The sequence below is a fragment of the Telmatherina bonti genome (assembly GCF_933228915.1).
Source record: "Telmatherina bonti genome assembly, chromosome: 10".
In the NCBI taxonomy this organism is placed as follows: Eukaryota; Metazoa; Chordata; class Actinopteri; order Atheriniformes; family Telmatherinidae; genus Telmatherina; species Telmatherina bonti.
Genome location: NC_136628.1, coordinates 29,325,719 through 29,349,207, shown reverse-complemented (window position 1 = coordinate 29,349,207; position 23,489 = coordinate 29,325,719). Strand labels below are relative to the sequence as shown.

Sequence of the window (23,489 nt, the reverse complement as noted above, 5' to 3'; positions counted from 1 at the left end):
ATGGTCTCCTCACTGGAATGGAGCGGTGCCTACTCCTGCAGCTGATTTAACGTCTAAATTACAGACAGTAAATTTCCCTTCCGCTGAAAGTATTGATTTATTGGTTACCAAAAAAACACCAGCAGACCAGACCTTGCCAGACAACACGCGTGCCAATTTAACAGCTTCCCTATGATGCGACGTTGATGACAGGTCACATTTTCTCCAGCAGCTACAGAGGGACGGTGATGAAATGGCTGCTGAAGGGCCTTTGAGGCAGGAGGAGCTTGTGCGAACGCAGAGGAAAGCCTTAAGGCTTTAAACTCTGATGCAGTATGTTTCTGTAATCATGATTTTTCTATGAATGTCATTGTGCGCAGCAGTTGAGTTCTCTGAAACAGCTGGAAGATCATTTAGATGTTTCTCTGTCTTGTCTCCTTTCTGCTGGCGCCAAGACAAATCGAAATGCTGCAGAGTTCATTCATGGGTCTCAGGACCATGTGCAGATGTTCAAAGACGCTCAGATTCTTCCTACTGAGGTGGCACAGCTCTGTGAAAATAAAATCTCTCCGGCGCTCATGACTCACTTCTACTTTGTTACTTTCTACGTGTGTTATGTATACGTTCTGTTACCAAGTAGTTCCAGGTGATTTATGTGTATATACATGATACAGACTTTTATTAGTTTACATTTGGATGTGGTGAGTATGTGTTGTTATCGGACAGAAGGATGTTAGGATGACAAAGATTTTTGCATCCTGTGACTTCTTACATTATTGCTGTTAACTGTATTTTAGGATCTATGAGTTTTTCTTTTTATTTTGATGTGTTCATATTGCAAATTGTAAGTCATTGTCGGCCTTCTTTTTCGACCTTTTAGAGGACAGGACAGTGACGATACAGAAGGAGACAACAAAAAGCAAAGGCCACAGGGGAGAAAAAAACACACGTAAATGTGGTAATAAGAAATACAGGCTATGAGAAAGCAGAGAGACAAGAAGCGCTAAGATAAAATGTCTTTCAGCAGACTAAGTAAGAAATTCTTGAAGCACAATGAAGCCAGAAGAAGCTTTTTTTTTTTTTTCATTTTTATTATTATTATTATGATCATGAGAGATGTTCTTTTGATTTCAAACATAAAAATAAAACTGTTTCAGATCAGATTGACTTCTGTGCCATTGAATATATACATATGTAAATAAATTAAAATAAAGTTACTAATGGTTTTATTTATTTCAGTAGCATGTAATCCAACAAACTTCTCCTTTCATCGTTGCAACTCTGTTACTGTTTCTGATGATCAAACATTGCTGACGGCGGATTGCTGTTGTGAAATGTGATTCATTTTTGTTTTGGGTGAACATAAGTTTCATATTTGTTCAGACGCTGTAGTAGAGAGGAGATGATACAGCTGAAACTGGAGAATACCAGTTTGAGTAGAAGTGATCTGTTGTGACCGGGTGCAAGTTAAGGCCTATTTATGCTCCCGCACAAACGTACATGGGGACTTCCTTTTCAAATGTTGCCATACGTCACTGCCCTCATATTTCCAGTCTTTTAAGTGGTCCGTCCTGAGTTCCCATTTGGGGAAAACAAAAAAAAAACTTTGCAAATGTGTTAAATTTATCAAATTAATCACCAAATTGTTACAAACGGTGATTTTAAAATAAAAAAAAAACTACAAAAGAGCACAGTGGTTAACAGTAAAGATGCATCTGTAGCTACAAGGTTGGTGGAACAATGATTGCAAATTAGATCCGGGATCCATACAAACTAAACTGGTAGCACTGATTTGTGCATCAGTACCACCACTCTTAGAATACCATTTATCTCCAGCTGCTTTCGTAAACATCACAGTGCTGAGTGTCTGTATGGATGTTCTAAACCAGGAGTGCCCGGTTCCGATCCTCAAGGGCCACAATCCTGCAGGTTTTCCATGTATCCCTGCTCCAACACACCTGACTCAAACTAATCAGTCATTGTGCAGAACTTCATAGGCTGTTGGACCCATTTAATGGAAGCCAGGTGTGTTGTACCATTGAAATCCTGCAGGACAGCGGCCCTCGAGGACCAAATTTGGGCGCCTGGTCTAAACTTTTGGAAAAAGGGAAAGTTTTTTGGGAAAAAAAAAAGCTTCAAGAGACGGTGGAAGTGCTGCAGGAGGCCCACAGCTGTGAAAACATGTAGTTTTTTTTTTTTAGTTTTTTTTTTTTTTTTATCATGCCATAAAAGAGATTATTGTTTCATTGTAAACCTTTATGCTTCAAACATATCCATTATTAGAAAGTAGCTTTGATAAAACTTTATGTCTGACTCAGTCGCACTGTTTTCTAAGAGCGAGTGGCGTTCCAAAGGGCAGCAGTGTTTACCTGCCCACTTGAGTGGATTCCTCAGCCAGCTAGCTCAGACGCTGAGGTACAGGCTTCGGTGCCTTCGTGTCTACTGTCTACTCCGGAGACATTCTTAGCCTGATATCACTGCTGAGCACCCAACAAAGACGTTGAAAGGCCATAATGAAACAGGAGTGGAGAGCGAGGTGGGGTGTGGGTTTCAGGAGATAGACGGACTCAGTGTAGTCAGCCGGAAGCCTTGAAGTGCCGTGCTCGCAGAGGGAGAGCAGGTGTGAGCCCCTCTGTGTTCATCCATGTGTGCGGATGTGCCGTATGTGGCGGCGCAGGCATGTGCGTGGGTGAATTTGTGCGTTGAAGTGTGTGCATCTGTGTTTGAGTAATAAATAGAGCATGTGTTCCAGCTCGGGATGTGGAGCTGAGCTGAAAACGCTCGTGCTCACGCTGTGCTTGTGAGGTCATGTTCATGTCGCTGCCACAACAACACAAGTCTGGTTAAAATCGTGCTCTTTGTTAATCGACGCAGGAGTACATGACGCGTGCGTGCGTGCGTGCGTGCGTGTGTGTGTGTGTGTGTGTGCGATAGGGAGATGGAGCGACTTCAAAGCAGCGTAGCAGTGTTCTCTCAGCCCAGCCTGTTTACACTGCTCAGTGAAGTCTGCATTCCTCTGTCTCATTTTTCCATGGCATTCCACAAAGAGCTCAGAGCTCCTGGCTGCGTGCCCTACAAAGTTTACCCCCACCCCTACACATACTGTATAGTGCATACATACTTCTACAAACACTCCATTTTGGCCATTAAAACGAGACAGAACCCAGCTGAGAGTAAACACTTGGCTTCTCATAGCTCCTTTCCTCTTCTGCTGATGGACTCAGGTGGAGATCCAGGCGGGCAAACGTCAGTCTGCATCTCTGCCAAGTGGGACCAATGAATGCTTATGTTTGTGTTCAGTAACTCTGTGCATTCCCCAAGTATAAATCAGGCATCTTCAACGCCTGCCTCGCAGCCAAAGTGAAATATAGCAGCGGAAAAGAGAACAGCCGTTCCTCCAAATACAAGGTGTGTTGCAAGCAGTCTGTTGGCCACATCAGAGAGGTTCTGCGTTGATGTTTTGGTGCTTATTTACTGCCACGGTTGCCAAGGATGCACAATGAACCAATATGCTTACATCAACATTTGCAACAGATAATAAAAATGCTCTTTGAGTTGTGTTGTGTTTACCAGCTATTTGCGTTTATGACTATCTCTCTATCATCAGCCACAAGTGGTTATAGGATACCCTGCAGCCTGTTTCTGCAGGGATGGTAGCAGACAATGACATTTGCGGGGAAATATTTCACTGTTTTATTTTCTTTCTTTTTTCCTTTTCATTGGATCCTCCCAGGGAGATCTTCCATGACAGTGTAGTCTATAACGAAAACAGCAGAGGGCTTTAATTTAATTGGGTGACCTCCAGGTTTCAACAATGCACAAGAGACCATGCTGGGGGGTTGGACGCTAGATGACTAACCTGTCCAACTTCCCTTTGTTTTATGGCACATAACTTCTTTCCAGGAAAACAAGGCTGAGCATTTGCTTATGTCACTAGCTGGTCTGACGTTTGAAGAGGTGTATAATGTAGAGTGTGCAGACATCAGTACAGATGTTTAAAGGATCTGCTGTGAGAAAGTGTGCTGGTGAAGACATTTCTGTTTGTCATTTGTTTTTGCAGATGGAAGGACAGGAATGCTTTAAAGGGTATTTTAAAAAGAAATATGGTGTTAATCCTGATAATCAAGCATAAACATGCTTATGCTTCAGGGAGCCCTTGTAACAGATGAAAACTAGTCTTTTAGCTAAAACTGGCATCTTGGTTCTTGTTTTAATATGCTACGTCCCTGTCAAATAAATACATAAACATATGTTTAGTACTTTATAGTTGTGTTTCTTCCTGCAAAAATGACACAAAGATCACCAAATAATTTTGCAGTCACATTGTTTTGACTTCCCAGCTACTATCATATGTGATAGATACAATATCTAGGACCTTTTGCATCACTTTATGGCAAAAAGCTCAGATTAAATCCCTGTTGAATGCAATCTTGTTCTTGTCTTTTCCCCCCTGGTGGATACATTTTGCACTGCAGTAATTTGGACATCACGTGGTAATTAATGGTGCATATATGCAAGTTATTTTTGTCTGACTTTTTCTTTAACATCTTTTAAAGGGTAAAGTAAATTTTTATTACTGAAAAAAAAGACCTTTTACAATGATGACAGCGGATCCAGCTCATTTAGTTGTATGCATTACTTTGATGGACATGGTGTTCTCAGTGTTACACTGGAAAAGGAGGAAAATTCCAGCTGGTCCTCACTGGAGAACAACTATTTCCATTTTTTTTTTTTAAAAGAAACACATCTGACAAAAACTCTTATATTTTTGTCTGATATTCAGCTATTTGGCTTTGTTTTCCACCTATGGAAGTGGGATCATCTGTGTGTGTGGCATCAGGGCGTGGACACAGAGAACAGCTACGATTTGCCTTCATGTCAGTCACATAAATAATATGAAACTGTTTAGTTTTTAACAAAAGATTAAATTATGCTCCTGTTGTAGAGGAAATGGAATCTAAAATTACTTCCATGTAACCATAGAAAACCAGATGACCTTGGGGAGCGTCGGGTCTTGTTGAAGGGGTGGTTTGTCCCCCAATATCATGGTAGGGGAAACTATGCATCTTAGAAAATTTGATGGAATAAAGTGGAAAACAGTCAATTTTCTTAATGCAATTAAATTGGCCGATGAAGATGTTGATAATAATTAACTTGTACTTGTGTGATAAATAATTTCTTATTAAAGCTGTTCATCCCCAAATGAGGTATAATTTATTCGTTTTCATGAGGATCCCACAGGACAACCAAAACCTGTGTATAATCCTCTTTTATTTTCTTCCATGGCTTATCCACCTTGACCAATAAAAAGCTTTTGATGAGTAAAGTCAGTGGGTCTAAGTTCCACTTTAGCCCTTTTTGGCTTTTTTTCCCCACCCTCACATGATGCTTTGCTAAAGATCCATGCAGGGAAAGTCATTACAGCCCAGAAGCTGTGTTTTGGTCAAAATTTTTATGAATGGTTTACAAGCTGAAGCAGGAAAAGAAGGAGGAAGCAGAAAAAAAGAAAAGTCTCCCTCTCATATAGCACTGTAAATTCAGACAACCCCCTCTTCAGGAACAGGGACATGCTGATGGGTGGGTTTGTGCATGGGCTCTAACATGGGATTGCGTTTCCTTATAAAGTTGTGGTGTTTAAAACATCCCCAGCAGCCCACTGTGTTTTTATTTTATGTTCCAGTGTGTAAAAAAAAGGCACCTGTCTCTCATTAAAGAGAAGCACAGTGAAACTGCAGCGGTGTCGCTTACTGTCTTTCGGCTTTAAACCTCATTCCCCGCCAGTCAGCATGAACTGATCTACTATCAGATCCTTATCTCAGTCAAGACTTTGCACTGTTGCCAAGACTGAAATGTTCAACTGAGTTTGGGGGAAACAATTAAACCTGCGAGCAGAATGGTTCGATCCACCAGTTTGCAAAGAAATTCCTCACCAGGTTTGGGATGGATTGCCATGAAATTTTCTGCAGACACATTTGATTTCTATTAAATAAACAAACAAACAAAAATATAGCCTGTTGATTTCTTTTAGCGTGTTCTTTTGGTTTCATGCCACCCTCTAATGACGGTGAATATGGCATCCATCTTCCATCTTCTTTTCTCCTACCTCTCTCTCAGACCCGTCTAATCTCTTGCTTTGTCATTTTCTCTCTCTCTCTCTTTCTTTTCCTTACTTCTTCTGATTATGTCGTCTTGCATTTCTTTGAAGAATCAGCACATTCAAAATGGCCAGTGTGTCAATGTCTAGTTGCTAGTATGACAGCTTTACTTGCATCCCTGTGCTGTAAAGCCAGTAAAGCTGTCCCGTGATGCTCCAGGTTAGGATAAAAGCATGTGAAGAGCAGTTTTTCTTTTTAGTCCCAGGACAAAGATGGCTGCAGAAATGCCCAAGATGATTGTCAGTGTGCCATCAAAATTTGCTAAAAGCACAGAGTTTTATGGTTGGAAATGTTTGTAGTGTTACTTTAACACAAAGGATTTTTTCTATCAAAATAAATTATAGAAATGGCGATGGTACCAGATAGTTTTAGAGTAAGAATATAAAACTTGTTTAAAGTCTGTTAAAAAGCATCCTTAACAAACCAAATGGCATAACTCATTATTTCCAGTTGACTAAGACAGCTTGTGCTCACATTTTATTGAATTCTGTAAGTTTTCTTTCTATGATTCTTGTTACATTAGAACAGAGGCCAGAACTCGTTCTGCCTCATAGCTCACGTCTTCTTTCCTCCACATTTCTTCTTACTTTCCTCCCTACTGTCTAAACACAAATGCATTTAAAAGAGAGGCTAAGCTGACCGTATGTGTTGTCATGCGGCAGGACTGTGCTCCCTGGGATTGATTGGGAATGGTTATCCAAACTGCCTACTTGCTGCTGTTGGGAATGACTGTGTGGCGAAATGTGTTGCCAGGAAACTGGTAAACAGACGTCTAGTAAATTAATTGACTAAAATATTGGGAAATGAATCAGATTACATTAAAATATTTCCAACGGAGTTCTTGAATGATTAAGATGAAAAACACGTTCAAAATATGTATTTCCCTTTTGGATTTACAATCCACCTTTTAGAAAAACAACAAATGATTCTGATGTAAGTTAAGATAAAGAAAGACGTTTGCTTAATATCCATCTTTTTACACTAAGATTAATATGTAGCTAAATGGAGAATCATTGTGTTTAACAGTCGGATGGATGGATGGATGGATGGATGGATGGATGGGTAGGTTGTATCTAGCTAGCATTTGATGTTAGAGACAAACAAAATGACTTTAGAGGGTTTCTAAAAGTTTTATTTAAAAACACAAAACTTTATTTTAATTTGGATTCACATAAGTTTATAACAGAGAAATAATTCCTTCTTCTTCCTTTGCCTTATATTTATATATTACTTAGTTGGTTCATCTTCTCTGCTGTCTCCCATAAGTTGGAGCATCCTCCTGTGAGAACATCCCTCATTCTTCCAGCTAACTTCTTTCCACATAGCTGACCTTAACGTTGCAACCATAAGTGACTGACACTTTGAAAGTGTGGCTTTTCTCTCTGACTGATGTTGTGGAACCTGGGAGAGTTTGCGAGCTGTCCTGCGGGCCAGAGACGGTTTGGAGGAAGCCTGGAGGCCGTGTGGATTCGGCCCCAGTGTCCACAGGGAGAGAGGATCACTGCAACACTAACAAACTGTGGCGTTACCGGGCTGCTGACTTGTTATGACAGGGAAGTGGTGTGTTTATGTTTAACTCTGAGCTTTGAAATGTATAATGTTGGGTTGGTCTGAGGCTGATGGAGTGTTTCTAGTTGTTGCTGATGTCTGTGTGAGTGTGAAAAGCATTTATGTTACACTGCAGTGCCTGTGCATGACGTATGGATAAGGTTTTGGGGATTTTGGCAGACTCTGCGCACACAGACCGACAGCAAGCAGGTGGTCAATGCTCATCCCTCTTGCCTGCATATAAAAAAAAAAAACTGTTGGAACAACAGCAGCTGGACTTTGTGGTGGACCAGACAGCATTGCATTAGAGGCTAATTTTAATGCCTCTGCTACAACTGAGCTCTAAAATCCCATACTCGCAGGGACTGAATGAAAATTTGCTGCACTCTTCATCCGCACAGGTGCGGCTGTACCCAGCTCACCACCTTGCTGTGCAAAGTTCAGCCCTCTTGAACTTTTGTGCCGCGCGTTATCTAACAGAAACAACACAAGCAGCTAATGCGGAGAGCGAAAAAGAGCAAAAAATGTGAAAGGCGAGCAGTGTGACCCATAGAAATATTATGCGACACCAACAGTTGTGCCCTCATCTGGCATTCCTGGAGTGCAAGGACTCAATTCACCCCTTAGCTTCCTTTCTTTAAGGCCAGCTCGTCTTCCCTCTGCAGGTTCTTTCTTCTCTGTCTAATCCCTTTTATAGGGCAGAGACAGTCTGACGGGGCTGGAGTTGAGAGGCGGCGGGGGGGGGGGGGGAGCGCTCCTACTTAAAGAAAGCGCCCGGGCAAATTTTGGGGCTGGTGGTAATTACTTGGGCTTCATTATGGGATCATGTTTCCTCAAGTCATTCTCCGTGGTAACCGTTACTGGATATGGGGCTGACAGTGTCAATAAAGTAGAGGGAAAGATGACACGCTTTTTGTTTTGACAGTACCAAAGCAGAACTGCCTCCTGTTCGTTTGCAAAGAGGGAAAATGCAAGAGCCTTCCAGCCAACTTTTCCATATGTTCTGGTAGAGAAACAAAAGCAAAAAACATTGCTCCCCAGGTGCCGGCTGGTGAAGTGTTTGTCTTTTACCAGGCTTTCATGTAAATGTATTTAGAGTAGGGTTATGAAATACAAGGATTTCTGATTGAGGAATGTGTGTGTGTGTGTGTGTCAACAATGGCTCTGACAGCAGGAGCCAGGGCCGGTTAAAGGCCAGTTGTTCGGCTGTCAGTGCTCCCACTAACATCCACTGCTGTATTTCTCCCCTAACAGACTTTTTAATCCAGTGGATCACACCCATGCATATATATGTTCACATGCAAGCACATGCTTGGCTGCCATGTGAACAATGTATAGCCCAGCTCTTCCATTAACCCAGGCTCTTAGTCAGCTCACATGCTGATGTTGAACCTGGTTTGTTTCCAAAGTAGTGAATGTGGAAGCCGGCGGTCAGTGCCTGAACGCGTCCTATGCCTCCGGGCTCTCATACTGTTGCAGTGCATTTTGCTCAGTAACCCAGGCAACCAGATTCTGATCTCTTTCAGCTATTACATGCGGTCGTGCAACTCCTGGTGTCAACCACTTTTCCTGTGATTGGAAAAAAAAAAAACCAGGTGCTGTAGGACTTCCTGCCAGGTGGAGCAGGCTTTGATGACACAATCAGATGTGATAAAGAACTAAATTAACTCAAAATCTCTTGATCGAATATGCCGATCGCTCCGATAGGACTAAAACAACTGTGGCTCGCTGACTTCTTTCTCATCTAATGAGACTCCGGTGAAGATCTTATCCCCTGCTGTTTAAGCTTTTGTGGATAGAACGTGCATTTTTTTCAGGAACGTAGAGACAAAGAGATTTCACTAGATTTAAAAGCCCAGATGTGGGAGGCTGAGTCACTTGCATAAGAATTAACAAACCCTGGATTGTCTGTATGTGTGTGTGTGTTTTCAAAGGTATGCATAAGCTAGGTTGATTGAATTCCTCTGTGATATGCAGGAACCATGCAGGCATCCCCGGCCATGCAACCTGCCTTCCTCGCTCTGAGCTTTGATTCATGCGTCTCAGTAATCACACACTGATGTATTTCTTTCATCTCCTACTACGGCTCTACCTCATGTTGATGGTTTTGTGTTTTGCATTTACTCATCAGAAGCCCAATGACCTGAACAGCTGGTAATTAAGCGCTAAAGCTTGATGAGAGGTGCGAGCTACCACCCCACCCCTCTAATGCACACTGACGTAACTGCCTGGGCCTGGTTCCCCGCTGGCAGTACATGAACTGCAGAGCTGCTGATTACTGGCAGATGAGAAATGAAGATCCGTAATGCAAAAGGGGGGCGGGAACTTTTTAAAGGCCTTTCTTCTGTCCCTGTATTTGTTATTGAGGCTCTTATATTGGTGTTTGGGAATATTTTTTGGGGTAGTCTTTGATTGAGCTGCAAAGGAATGCCTTTAATCGTGGCTACAAAGGATCCGAGGGGACGTGTCCCCGTCGGTTTTTGCAAAAGATCTAGACAGATGAGGAGGAGCGAGCATTGTTAACAGTCTGTGGGGAACAGTTTGCGTTGCTTGTGGTTTCTGGGCCCTGTGAAATGGAGACTCGGTGATTTGGTTTCCCAGGCTCCTTTTTTTTCTGAAGGGCCACACAAAAAACCAAATCAAGACGTTTCAGGCTGCCCTGGTAGCTGTTTATAGTCCAGAAGCAGCCGACTTCCTATGAGTGGTGGATGGCACTGATGGTGGCACATGGAGAGTGTTCACAGGCATCTGTATTTAAGTGGTGTGGACAGATCTAAATAGAAGATTATGCTAAGTCTAGTCTACGCTGCAGAACAGAGACTGTTGAGGTTGTTGCCCTCTGCAAGTCAGAGAGCTGGAGGAAAGTAAAAGCAGCCACTCCTTCGGAGCCTGTTTGGCTCAGCTTTGGGATTATCATCTCCTTTATTAGGTATAATTGCACAGCCCCGTGCATCGACATGTTTAATATCAGAGTCAGAGCACAACATGATGAACTTAGCCTAAAGACTCAAAGTGATTTTACAGTAAAACCTTATTAATAGTAGCTCTTTCTCAACATTTCTCTAGGTCACAGCATCAAAGAAGTCATTGAAGTTTTTTTTTTTTTTTTTTTTTTGCTTCCCTTTCGATTTCTTCTTTCCTAAAGGCCACTTTCAACTCTAGGCCTCTAATTTAAGCCTAGTAAATGCAGATTGGTGAAGGCAGCTGGCAGGGCAGCAAACAAGAGAAGCCAGGGGGTTCGTTCTGCCCTGCAGTTTGCCTTCCCTCCCAAGCAGTTAAGACAACATGTCAAGGTCTGAGAAACAATATTTAGGGCAAAATCCTCATCTGATTTCATACAATTTTGGTTTTCAGAGGCAAAGTCAACATTACTTTTATATAATTATAAATATTATGACTTTTTTATGGCCCTGCGATGAACTGGCGACCTGTCCAGGGTTTACCCTGCCTCTCGCACAGTGATTGGTGGGATGGGCCCCACTTTCCCTGCGACCCTTAACTGAACTAAATGGCTTAGAAAATGGATGGATGGATGGATGGATGGACAAAAGACTTTTTTAAAATTTAAATTCAACATTTGCAACAACTCCTCTATTTTTGCTCAGAAATCCTTTCATTTTGCAGAAGCAAATACTGGAATAATTTCCAGTAGTAAGATCCTCTCCGACATAGAACAGATTGTAACAGATTGTTGTCCTTGTTAGTCATTCTGGATCGCACTTGCATGCATACTCGGACTCTGGTATCACCACTTGTTTCATGAACTGATTCTTTTCAACAACAGCCTGATTCGATTAGATTTCAATTGAATCTTCTTCTCTGACATCAATTCAAGTCAACTCAAATTTATTTATATGTGTTCATAGTGCACTTTTAATACATAAGAGCAACAGAAAGTACTTTATTTATTCAGGGTTGCGGGGGCGGCAATTAGCAGGTGAGAGGCAGGGTACACCCTGGACAGGTCGCCAGTCCATCATAAGGCAACACAGCGAGACAACCAACCATTCACACTCCCACCCACTCCTAGGGACAATTTAGAGAAGCCAATGAACTTAACATAAATGTCTTTGGATGGTGGGAGGAAGCCGGAGTACCTGGAGAGAACCCACGCATACACGCGGAGAACATGCAAACTCCACACCCATAGACCACTGCTCAAACCTCCCCCAGCCGAGGCTCGACCATGTACTCAAGGATATAACTTAACCGAATTGAAAACACACATTCATTATCTATTACGCACTCAGCACACAAATGCACCCCCCCCCCCCCCATCCCATTTTACATAAACAAACGTCAGTTCCTAATATCAGGCCTGATATTTGCAGATAATAATGGAACTACACACATTTTTATTGAATATTAAAACTATTTTTATGAAACACTGAGTTGTTTACATGACCATCAAAACCAGATTTCTGTGAGTAATCAGATTACTGTAATAACGTGATCTGATGTGTCAGCATAAACTTCTAATATAAAATATTCCAGGTCTTTTATAAATTTTTTTGGCATACATGTGTGCGTGGTGACATCACTTCCTGTTATTTTCACAAGACATGAGTGTTAGTGGAGCATGACTGGGCCCACGATCTTAGCGTTAGCTGCTAATGGGAGAGATAATTAGCTGTAATGGTGAATGGAAAAATCCAGATTTGGCATGACCTTGGAAGGAAGCTGCTTTTGGATGGAAGTGACAAAGGAAGTCTTTCATTTGTGTGTGTGTGCTGAAATCTTGCCAAGGGCTAGTAAGGTTACATTCACATCAGGATAGTCCGCTATATTTGACCAAACGGCAACCTCCGGCGGCTAAAAGTGAAGCCTATGCGGAAGTGCATAAAACTGCAGTTCCCCCTTCATCCACTAGGGGCTGGCTGCAAAACTGAGGAAATCCCCATAGACTCCCATGTTAAAAAGGCCAACTTCACAGCAGAAATGAACATGTTTACAGCCTGATACAAAAATTCATTTTCGGTTTATAGTCCAGGTTTACCTTCATGACAACTGTGGAGGGAATTTTTTTTTTCTAATTCGCCCGTTTAAAAGTAATTTAATCTCAAAGTTTGGCATATTTAGGGGCGTGTCCTTTGATTTTGATTTTGTCCTTTTGAACATAGAACAACCGCGGTTTTTAGCTGGTTAACAACGTGACTTAGCATTAGCCTGCTTACCCCCATTAGCTGGTTAGCTCCTGTTATCTCCGGGTTAGCTCGGTTAGCTCTTAGCCACAGAGAGCTCAGAGTTCGCTCGATGTCAATCATCCACCAGCTCCACCTCTTTGCTCATATTTGTATTTTCTGGGCGAGACGGAAATACGCATGCCCCTGCCAAGATGGCGATGGTAGGAACCGCCCACCAAGCTTCAGTTCAGCTCTTCACAAACCTACGGGTGGCGTCACAGAGGCTCCGTCCATCTCTTTATATACAGTCTATGGATTTGACCCACTGGAAACTTGGTTTAGTTATTTACATTATTTTACATGAATAAACCGTATTTAACTCTCCACAAAAGGCAAGAAGACATAGAGCTGCATCAGATCATGGCTTTTTTTCCCTACTGGGGCTTCTTGTCAGGTCAAGTTTGCAATTAAAAAAGTTTGGTCTCCAACTTTTTACCTGGTAAAATGAAGCTTAAATCATTTCTACCCTCGTATGTAATTATTTAACCCAGGCAATTTATTCATTATTGTTAAATTACTGATCAGCTTGACATTTTTGTGCTTTACTACTGTACATTATCTTGTTATACATCTTTATTTGTGTTCTACCTTTAATCCACTTCAGTGGAGAAAAATGATCCCATCCCAGCAATGCCCCTCATGTCTCCCATTCTGGCATTTTTTCTTCCATCTTGCTGTTCCACCCTGGTTTTCTGAATCTGCTTTCTTTCTCGCCTGCTCTCCTCCTGACAAACATGCAGCAGCCCCTTTGCAGCGCATTACGTCAGTTTCCCTACCCGGGGGTGCCAGCTGTTGGGTCTTTTTAATTTAGGGATTTCCGTTGGGCGAGAGGAGGGGGAGCCCCATGACCTCAGCCCACAGCCACATGAAGAAGCCCCTTGGGACAGCACCAGGCCGAAGTCAGGCCCATAACATGGCTGGGATGGGCAGGGCTTTGCAGGGATGAGTAAAACGGCTTCACTGGGTGAGCGCAAGGTGCTCAAATATTGAAGTTATTCTATCATGTTGGGGGGGAGGGATGGTTTAAGAGCCTCCCCTGGTTGCCGTGCGGCTCTTGGAAGCCACGGCAGCACGTCTGCAACTCGCAAACATTGCTGGGATCCCTAGAGCTCTTAAATGCAGCCTTTCAGCAGGTCTGAATTTCTTCCCTTTCAGAAGGGATCAAATGTTCCTGCAAAAGGCTATCTCTCTTTCTTTCAGTCCTCCTGGCCTTGAGAGGGAGTGATCATCACCATGTAATTGATTTCACAGGGTGCCAGAGTTTTTCCTCTTGATATGAGGGGTTAAGAAGGAACACCTCAGTTTGCGGGTGTGGAATATCTTTCACTTCTTTGTCTTGTCTGTTTTTTTTATTCATTTTTTCTCATCCTAGTTTATGATTTATATATATTCATTTCGTAATCACTCTTGAAGACTTGATTTATTATGCCACGAGGTTAACCATATGGGAAAATGTTTAGGACACAGCTGTGTGTGTTTGCGGACTGTTGTCACGTCTGCACACTCACACAGCTGAGAGTTTTGCAAAGTTTCAGCATTTCTGATTCACAACTTGTGATTGTTTTCTTATTTTTCCTCTTGTTTCCCTGCAGTATCACCCTCTTTCTCTGTGCAACACAAGCGAAGATGAACGCCAGGAGAGTGACTTCATCACCATTGTCAAGCTGGAGCACAGGGTACCCCGCTGTCTGCCGCTGCTCAATAAGGTACCTTCACACACACACACCAACACTCGCAGACACATGTGGCTTTGAATGCTTTGCGTCCCCCCCCACACTCTGAGAAACTCCTCTTCCGTTCTCGGTCACGGCAGCATGCGGATGAAACATCTCGCCACGCTGCTTTTTTCTAATCCACCGCTTCCGCTCTTGGATTGCGACTTTAAAGACAAGTCAAAAGTTTTTGAGGGAATTATTTGGCAGGAGCTTCATGTTTTGTTCCGAACGGAGATCTGTCAGGGGTGAGGCCTTGGACGGAAGAGGGGGGAGGTGGTAGGCATAGCTCAGCACTGCTATGTAGCAAGTGGCTACGAGCCCTGGCTTTGGATGTGAGGCTTTCAAGCTCCAGCTGTTACTGGTCCGATCCCAGCCAGCCAGAACCAGACACTCAGGGTTCTCCATTTCTGCTTCCCTCTAATATGGACGCAGCCAGAACTCCATAGATTCCACCCACAATGGTTGAGATGCATGTGTAACTTAGACAGAGCTGACCTAAATCTCCCCTGTGTTTAAGTATTCTACCATACACACACACACTGGCTGGCATCCCCTAACTTTAAAGCAGTTCAGTTTAAACTTACTATTTTCCCCCGTTTTTCAAGTGGTGACAAATTAGCAGGCAGGAATATAGTTAGGCGACGGCCTTTTTTTAGCCTGTGTTTTCTTTTCCCCCTAATTTAAAGCCATGTTCAGGAGCTGGCTGCCGCGGCGACGATGTACAGACATTCCCATACTTCCCCGCTCCTCTCTTCCTCCTCCTGTTGCTCCGTCAGTGGGGAGCCACGGAGCCAAGGAGGACTGTCAATCAAGGCTGACTCCAGGAAATAACATTTTGATTAAGGCCTTAATGGCAACACTGTGTTGCCCCCGTCAACAAAACACGCTCCCTTCCTCATTGCCAAAGTACCCTTGAAAAAAATAGCAACTGCTTCCGAGTGCTTTCTCCTTCCCTGCTGATGGGGCTTTGAAATCCGGAGAAGTAAAGCAGGGGAGGAGGAGCTGTGTGTGTGTGTGTGTGTGTGTGTGTGTGTGGGGAAGATTGAGGAAGAAGAGGGGGAGTTTGGGTGGGTGGGGGGGTGGTCGTTCTTGTTGTTTTGGCTGCTTGGGAAGTATGCATCGCAATAAACTCCTCTCCAGCCACCTGCATCCTCGCTTCTTGGTTGTGGTGGATTTATTGGGGATTCATCATGCAGCTGTTGAGGAGTTTTCGCTGCGAGCCGTTTGAAGCGGATGAATCAGCTGTTATGGGATGTGCGGTGCCGGTTCAGCCTTGGTCTCTTGGATGTGACCTGTTTACAATTTAGTCTGGCTGCAACCCGCCCCGCAGATCTATAGACACTCTGACAGCCGCAGAGGGTTCATGTTGCACCACATACACTTAGAATAGAGCATAAAGCAAACAAAGTGAGGCTGAAAACCTTGAAGGATAAAGTTTCATTGTTTTCCTTTGTTTTTATATTGGTTTTCAGAGACTCCTGCGTCCTTCCTGCACTGGCAGATTATTTCACTTGATTTCTGAATCTTTTCAAGTGTTTTCCCTGGATATTAAAGCAACTTCCTCGTGCAGCATGTGTGACCTGGTATTGGAAGGGCGTGGAACAAATTTTCAAAGATAAAACTGAGTGACAGATGCTTTGTAATCTCAGACAGCGTCTTTATATGTTTAACTTAATATGCATATAACATAACCATATTTATGATTTAGTAACCATATTGGAAATAAATATTTACTGTCATAACATTATGAATAATCTTAAACATTGTGCTCTTATCTAGTATATCACTTACAAAGCAACATCAAAAGGACTTTTTGGCTAGATATAAGCTTGTGAGACTTGGTTAGACCATCTTTGTGATGTTGTCGTGTTTTTCGCCGTCTGTCTGCTGTTTTTTACCACATTGTTGACACATGATCCCTAAACATCTTTAAAGATCGTTCTCTCATGATGTCTCTGCAGGTCTTTTACACACTGTTTTGACATTGCATGTTATCTTTAAATGAAGGCCACATCTTGGGTTTTTCACCAGATTCTGTGCATTAGACTTTTAAGCATCGCCCTCTTCTGATGCATTTTGCACCACCCGCTCCCACATCCACACAGTTTTGCCAGATGAGTCACAGGATGAATGCCTTGAAGTCTTTAATAACTCCATTAGCAATGCTATTAATTCTCAGACATTTACTTGAAATGCATTCAGGGTTAAAAGTGTAAAAGTTCTTTTAAGTTCCAGTACTACTTCTAAACACTTCTGCTAAGTTCACCTACAGATGAAAACAAAGGCTAAAAAAATCTCTAAAGTCAGAGGTGATCAGAAGAAAGCTGCATTTTTCTTCCCTTCTGCTGCTTCGGCTACTGCCGTCAGTTTGTGCTTCCAATGCAGCCCTCTCTTTGCAAATGCCTGAATCAAAACCTTCAACCGCTGCTGTGGTTTTGCGTCATTACACAACACAACACAAGCAGAGGCCATGAGATTTCTCTGCCAGCATGTTGTGCTGCAGTGGAAGTGATCTGTCCGCTCGCTACGTTCCTGCCGGGCTTGTCTGCGTACGCTGAAAGTTTCTCAGGCTGCAAGTTGCAAAGCAAGACATGACTCAAGGAGAAAAGAAAAGCATTTCTGCTGTGCAAGAAGCACAACTCCAACTTCACAGCATTGTGACTTTACTTTGATGAAATGCTCTAATCTGCATGTTTTCAGGTGAATTTGAAGTCGTTTTGTGAAAACAGCTCCTTCAGTGATTGAGTCTTTGGTCCGTGTCTGAACTCGTTGACTTTCATGGAGAGCTTCTCTTATTGATTCTGCCCAGATGAAAACGCCGCTTGGTCCGCTTGTGCGGTAATCCTGTTTGCTTTAACTAAGGCTTTCATGTTTTATGTGTGAGTGTGCATATTGTGCCAGTATGTGTTACAGGATCACATTATTTCAGCCTCTCTAGAAACACAGAAAGTTGATTTCAAGGATAAAAAAAAGGCAAACCACATAATATAAATACATACATAGCAGCTACCAACAGATAAAAGCAAGCATGTCTAAGGTCTAAAGCAGTTTTGGGGATCTTTAACTTTGAAAGGACAAAAAAAATGCCTCATTGGCTAGAACCACCTGTACAGGCTACAGAGCAGATCTTTATTCATCCTAGCAATGAAGAACAGCAATCTTAACCTGTAGCATAGCAAAATGACATGCAGTAACTCAGCTTTAACGCTCTACATGCCACTGGCATCCAAACAAAATACAACCTAATCCCTGAGCAGTGAAAAGGAAACATAACCAAATCATGAGAACAGCACTGTCCACTCCAGAGCTTCTGCTAACACAGCAAACCACACAAACAAGGTGTTACATGAAAACAGACTGCTGATTGCGTCCATCTCATCCCTGTGGGATAAATACATGAGCTAGCAGCCAAAAAGTAGCAAAAAAAACAAACAAAACAGAAATCAAGTCTTGGTTTTACTGTTTTTTGGTCAAAAGTTTTATTCCACCTTTAAAAAAAAAAAAAAAAAAAAAAAAAAGCGAACTCGGCTGATGTGTTCACCTGTGTCTTCTTTTATTTCTAATGAATCACGAAAGCCCTGGTTGTCTCTATTAATATGAAAGAGGCTTTACAGTTTACTCTTCCTGTTATTTACTATCTTGAGGGTCAATTATTTCTAGAAATTAGCAGAAGCTCTTTCTATGTCATGATATTTCTACAATTAATATCCCTCAATTCTTCTGACATGGATAGAGTTGTCAATGATTAACATTGGCCATTGATTCCTGATATATTTACCTAGCCTGGCCCGCCAGACTGGAGTGCTCTATATCTTCAGTTCAGAGCGACTTAGTCTGGAGTCCCTCCCCTTCCTGGAGATTCGCATCGGTTATAAACAAACCAGCCACTCTGATTGGTTGATCTGAGGAGACTCTTGCCTTGCGTCACCACGTATTCTTCAAAACATTCAAGATGGCGAACGGGCGTAGCGGGAGTTTGTTTCTTTTTGCCGTAAATGCTGTTTTAAATGACAAGGAACTTATGAAAACCTTAAAACTTTAACAACTGACGGCCATAAAGGCCTTTCTTTTGAAGAAAGACGTTTTTGCCCTGCTTCCAACTGGCTTTGGGAAGAGCTTACTTTATCAATTGCGTTCGCTCTACTGAACACTTCCGGGCATTGTAGGCTGCCGCTTTACTGACGTCACATCCGCCATTTTTCTGATTGGTTTACTCCGTGCTTGTTTGTCCCACTCTAGAAATCCATTGATGCGAGTGTGTCCCGAGACTCTACGCTGGTGCAGCGAGAGAGTCTGACCTGCCTGGCTAATATTTACCTGCATTAAAACCTTTAGCTTCTACTTTTGGAAAGTTCCCTATTGGACATTATATCACTAAATCCACAATGAATTATGCTTCTATCCTTTGGTTTTTACTGAAAGTAAAGCGGTTTTTCCTTTAGGAGGAGATAATCATTTTCTTCTACGCTCCAGGTAAACTTACTCTCAGTTACATATCTGGATTTTGACCTCTGCACTTATTCCAGCTCTCTTTTAAGACCAAGTTTATACATACATCCCTTGTTTTTAAGAAGAATATTTCTCTGATTTGGGTTTATCAGGTCCTGCGATGGACTGGCGAGCTGTCCAGGGTGTACCCTGCCCTTCGCCCGAAGACTGCTGGGATAGGCTCCAGCTTCCCCGCAACCCTACATTGGATTAAGCAGTTAGGATAATGAATGAGTGGATGGATGAGTTTATCAGGGGGCAGAAAAAGTCTCAAGAAGAGCTTTAAAACATCACCAAGGAGGTCTGAGAAGGAACTTAATTTAGCCAAAAATGGCATCACTTCTCTTGGAGCTTTTCAAGCAGCTTTTTGAGTTCTTCCTTACAAAATCTGGAGCAAAGTGGACTCTGCTCTTATCTCTCTCTGTGTAGCTGAAGAGTTGTTTAGACACTGAAGGAATTCACAAAATAAAGTAATCTTAAGCTACTTTAAAGTTACACTCCAATTCTATTCAGTTCTGGTCAAACTCCATTCATTTTAATCCAGTCAAATCCAGTCAAATCATATTTGTATAATCCAAATCCGCTGGTGTCGTGCCAAGTCATTAGCCTGGTTAGCTTAGAAAACCAATGGATCACTTTGAATCTTGTCTTCGGTTCTGTCCCCTGTCCCAAGCATGCTTAAGGCGACAGCGGGAAGGAAAAGCCTCCTTTAAACAGGACCAGACTCAGAAGGGCGACCATTAACCTGGACTGGTTGGAGAACTGGGAGGACAGGAAAGACAGATCAATAAGTAGCATAAGTCGAAGCTAGAAGTACTGAGAAAGAAAAAGGGAAACCAAAGTTAATCGAAACAATAATTTCATGTGTGTTTCATGTATGACAGATGAATGTGGATGTTTGCATCCTTCTGAGTGAACAGCTGGGACTGGCAAACACCTTCCTAATTTAATCCTGCTTTTCTCTGTGACATATATTTGAAACAAGTTCACTAAGAATTGAAACGTGAAATAAGAAGCAGTTGTGACTCCCCAGTTAGAATGGTTGTCACTTCGTTGGAACGTCGGTGGTTTGATCCCCAACTTGCCGAGCCTTGAACCCCCACTTCGCATGCACTAAATGGGTATGATGACAAACATTGGTTAGTTTTACAGGTGTTGCTAGTGGCTCTCCTCCACATCTGTGCATGACAAGAGAAGTCGCATTTGGAAGCCAAGTTGGATCAGAGAGAACACATCATCATGCATTATATCTGGGTGTGTTACAGGTTGTAATCATTTCTTTCTTGAAATGATTGGCTGTGAATGAATACAGGCTTGTCCTTGTTGTGAAGCGTGACAGTTTAAAAAAAAAAAACAAAAAAAAAAACAACTTTAGCTTGTCTTTTTATTTTCTCAAAGAAGACATGAACCTGTAGCAGAGAAGCGAGGAAGTATTTCCCACTGTCATGTTTTAAAGAAGAACACCGCTGTGTTTGTTGTCACTGCAGCTGAAACATTGCAGCCTCACTTTAGTTGTTGAACAGTTAAATAAAAATCCATGTCATGTTGAGCATTTCCAGAATAAGTTGCTTGTTTGACTTCTTTACAGTTTATTGTGACACACATCAGGAAATGATCCATGAAATAATATAGTTTTTTTGGGATCTCCACTGATATAGTTAAACCTGAATAATTTCACTCACTTGATGTTGGTGATCGCAGCAACTTGCCTACCTCCAGGGCAACGTGTAAAGATAAAGTTGATGAAGAAGGTGATGTGTGCTGCTGTTGCCATGGCTACCACGTGTTTTGGAAGGAGACATCATCAAAGAAAGAACGAGAAACTATGAGGATAATTAATCAAAGCGTCACATTTGAAATCCACGTAATCATTCAGGTTTCTGTGGTTAATCTGCTTGTGCACAATATTTACTTTAACTCCCATTAGTTCCAGATGGAAAACTGATCCTTCAGGTACTTTGTTCAAATTCAGCAGAAGTTCAAATGGATATGCAGCTAATAAGCTAAAGAGTTAATTGGACAACTTAACCGGAGTTTGATGTTGAGGCTCCACATTCATCACTCTTCACAGCGCATTTGAAGCGGTGAGAGAAAATTTCCCTGCAGAGCCTAGGGGATGGGGGGGGGGGGTTGTCTAGGAGCTGAAAGGAAGCAGCGGTATGTGAGAGGGAAAAGTTTCACAACTTAAACTGACAAATAGGAATTGAAGTTGATGGTTGTGGAGACTGAGGCGGATCGCATGTGACTGTCGTGATGCAGCTTGAGTTGACCGGCTGAACTAGCCTGCAGGCTTCGCTTCATTAAATAAGAAAATAAGTAGCAACTCATAAAATGTGCTCTTAATGATTATATCGGCCTTCTACTGGGGTTTAACTTCCAAAGCAGGGAGAGTGATTCCAGGACAGGAAGTGGTTGAGAAAAGAAGAAGCCTGTTCAGGGAGGAATAAATCATGGTTCTTATGACAATGTTTTTGTCTCCTTGTATCTTATTGTTTGTAAGGCGGTGACAGAGACCTCTGGCTACTTTGGCTTGCCATGTTTTTCTTTCAGTCTTTCTTTTTTTTTTTTTTTTTTTGAGCAAAGACAGGGGCTGGAAATGAAATGGCAGCTGCCTTTGGCATTTCTTCCCCCAGTAGCCAAGTCCAATGTCTCCAGCTCGTCGGAAACGAGTCAAGAAGGAGGAACATAGGGAGAACATCTGGAAAAAGATAGATATCTCAGCTTTTTGAGAGTAAATGCAAAAAGCAGCAGGTACGCAATGGACATTTTGGCTGGTATGAAGTGCGTCAGTGTGAGCAGACTTGGGTTTGCTTTGATTTCTCTCCCGAAAAATTCATTATTCGCTCGCCCGTGCCAGAAAGCTGCACGGTTGCCTTAAAACGGAGAAAAATAAAACTTTCTGCTTCTTTCTTTTTTCAAGTCAAAGCCGGACTCATTAATGTTTGCAACTTTGCAAATGGACTTGGCGGGACTTGTTCATATCTTAAGCAAGTGTGTGCAGCTTTTTCTCATCAATATTTTAGGCAAAAAAAAATAAAAAAATTGTTTCCACTGTGAGATAAACTTTAAATGAGGTGCATAAAAACTTTGAAATACCCATGGAGACAGTTAATCTTCTTTTCCATAATTTTGATTAAAGTAATCGGTTCCTCGTCAGCATTTTGATCATTTCATCTTTAAAGCAATAGCTTTTAAAAAACAATTTGCATTTGACTTGCAGGCACAAAGATCAGGGAAATCCTTGTAAACTATTGAAGTTGCTGAGGATCTCAGCAGGCAAAAGAGAACATGAGACAGAGATAATAAGCTCTCAAGCTCTCAAGCTCCTTTTTCCATCTTCTTAGACCTTTATCATGTTATCTTATTAGAAACTAATTAGATATAGAGATCTTCTCAGCCTTAGAGAAGGGTAGGTGATTCAAGTCTAAATGAATAATAATTGGCCATGAAGTCCTCTAAGCAGCTGCCTCACACTCTGACAGTGAAACTGCAGTTACAGACACTGAAAAAGCAGAAGAAAGCTATAAAGAGTAACAAAGAAAAGTCTTTTCTACATTTTTGCTGTAAATTCCAGCATTAAAATGAGTAAATTTCATTAAACCTGAAAGATTTTTTGTAGCTGTTAAAATGGTACTTTCTCACTACAGTAACACCTCAGAGAGTTGGAGGCGGCTTGCTGGATGAATGGGTGAAAATTCCCAAAACAATAACGGACAAACTCTTCAGCAGATAGGAAAGGAATTTACAAGCACTCATACTTGCCAGAGTATCGAAGCACTAATTGCTGACCCTTAAGGTTCCCCACACTTCTGCTTTAAAGGTATTTTTCTTCTTTGTGATTGTGAAATAATATTAGACGGAAAAAAAAAGTTTGAATTGAACTCCTTCTTTAAATCAGGTCATATTTTACCAAGTTTCAGAGAAACTGCTTTTTTTAGGTTCCTGTTCTTCAGAAATCCAGCTGAATGTGGGGGCGCCCTTCTTCAGTTTGTACAGAGTTCTTCATAAGCAAATATTTCCCTTGTTTTAACAGTTCTTCTGCCACTTTGACATTGCATGCCATTCGTAGTCGCTTGAAATGACTGCAGTTACAGATGAACAAACAGCGATCGTATGTTTATGCCTGTCTGATCCTGAAGAAACTGTTTTTCCTTCCCATTTTTCCAGCGCTGACGTTAGGCCATGTTATTCACCACTTTAATGTAAAGATAACTCAGCAGGAAGTGTTTAACTTTGCATCCTAATGAATGCCCTGTTCAGTCCGTGCATTTGTTACGGCTCTTACTGTACCCATGATGTAATTTGTAGTTTGATTAGCGTGTCTCCTGCGATTGTTCAGTTTATTTTGTTTTTTGCGACAGATGGTGTTCAGACTGCGGAGGTATTTTCCTGAGTCGGAGTCCTCTTTCTCTGCTTCTTTT

At 42.0% G+C, this 23,489-nt stretch overlaps 1 protein-coding gene across 1 annotated transcript in view; it reads left to right on the top strand.

Annotated features, from left to right (window-relative positions):
- rnf43 (ring finger protein 43) overlaps positions 1–23,489 on the top strand; it is a 96,338-nt gene that overhangs the window by 47,077 nt on the left and 25,772 nt on the right. The window contains exon 2 of the mRNA XM_079248028.1: positions 14,458–14,571. Coding sequence (XP_079104154.1) covers positions 14,458–14,571 — 114 coding nt within the window. The remainder of the gene's footprint in view (positions 1–14,457; positions 14,572–23,489) is intronic.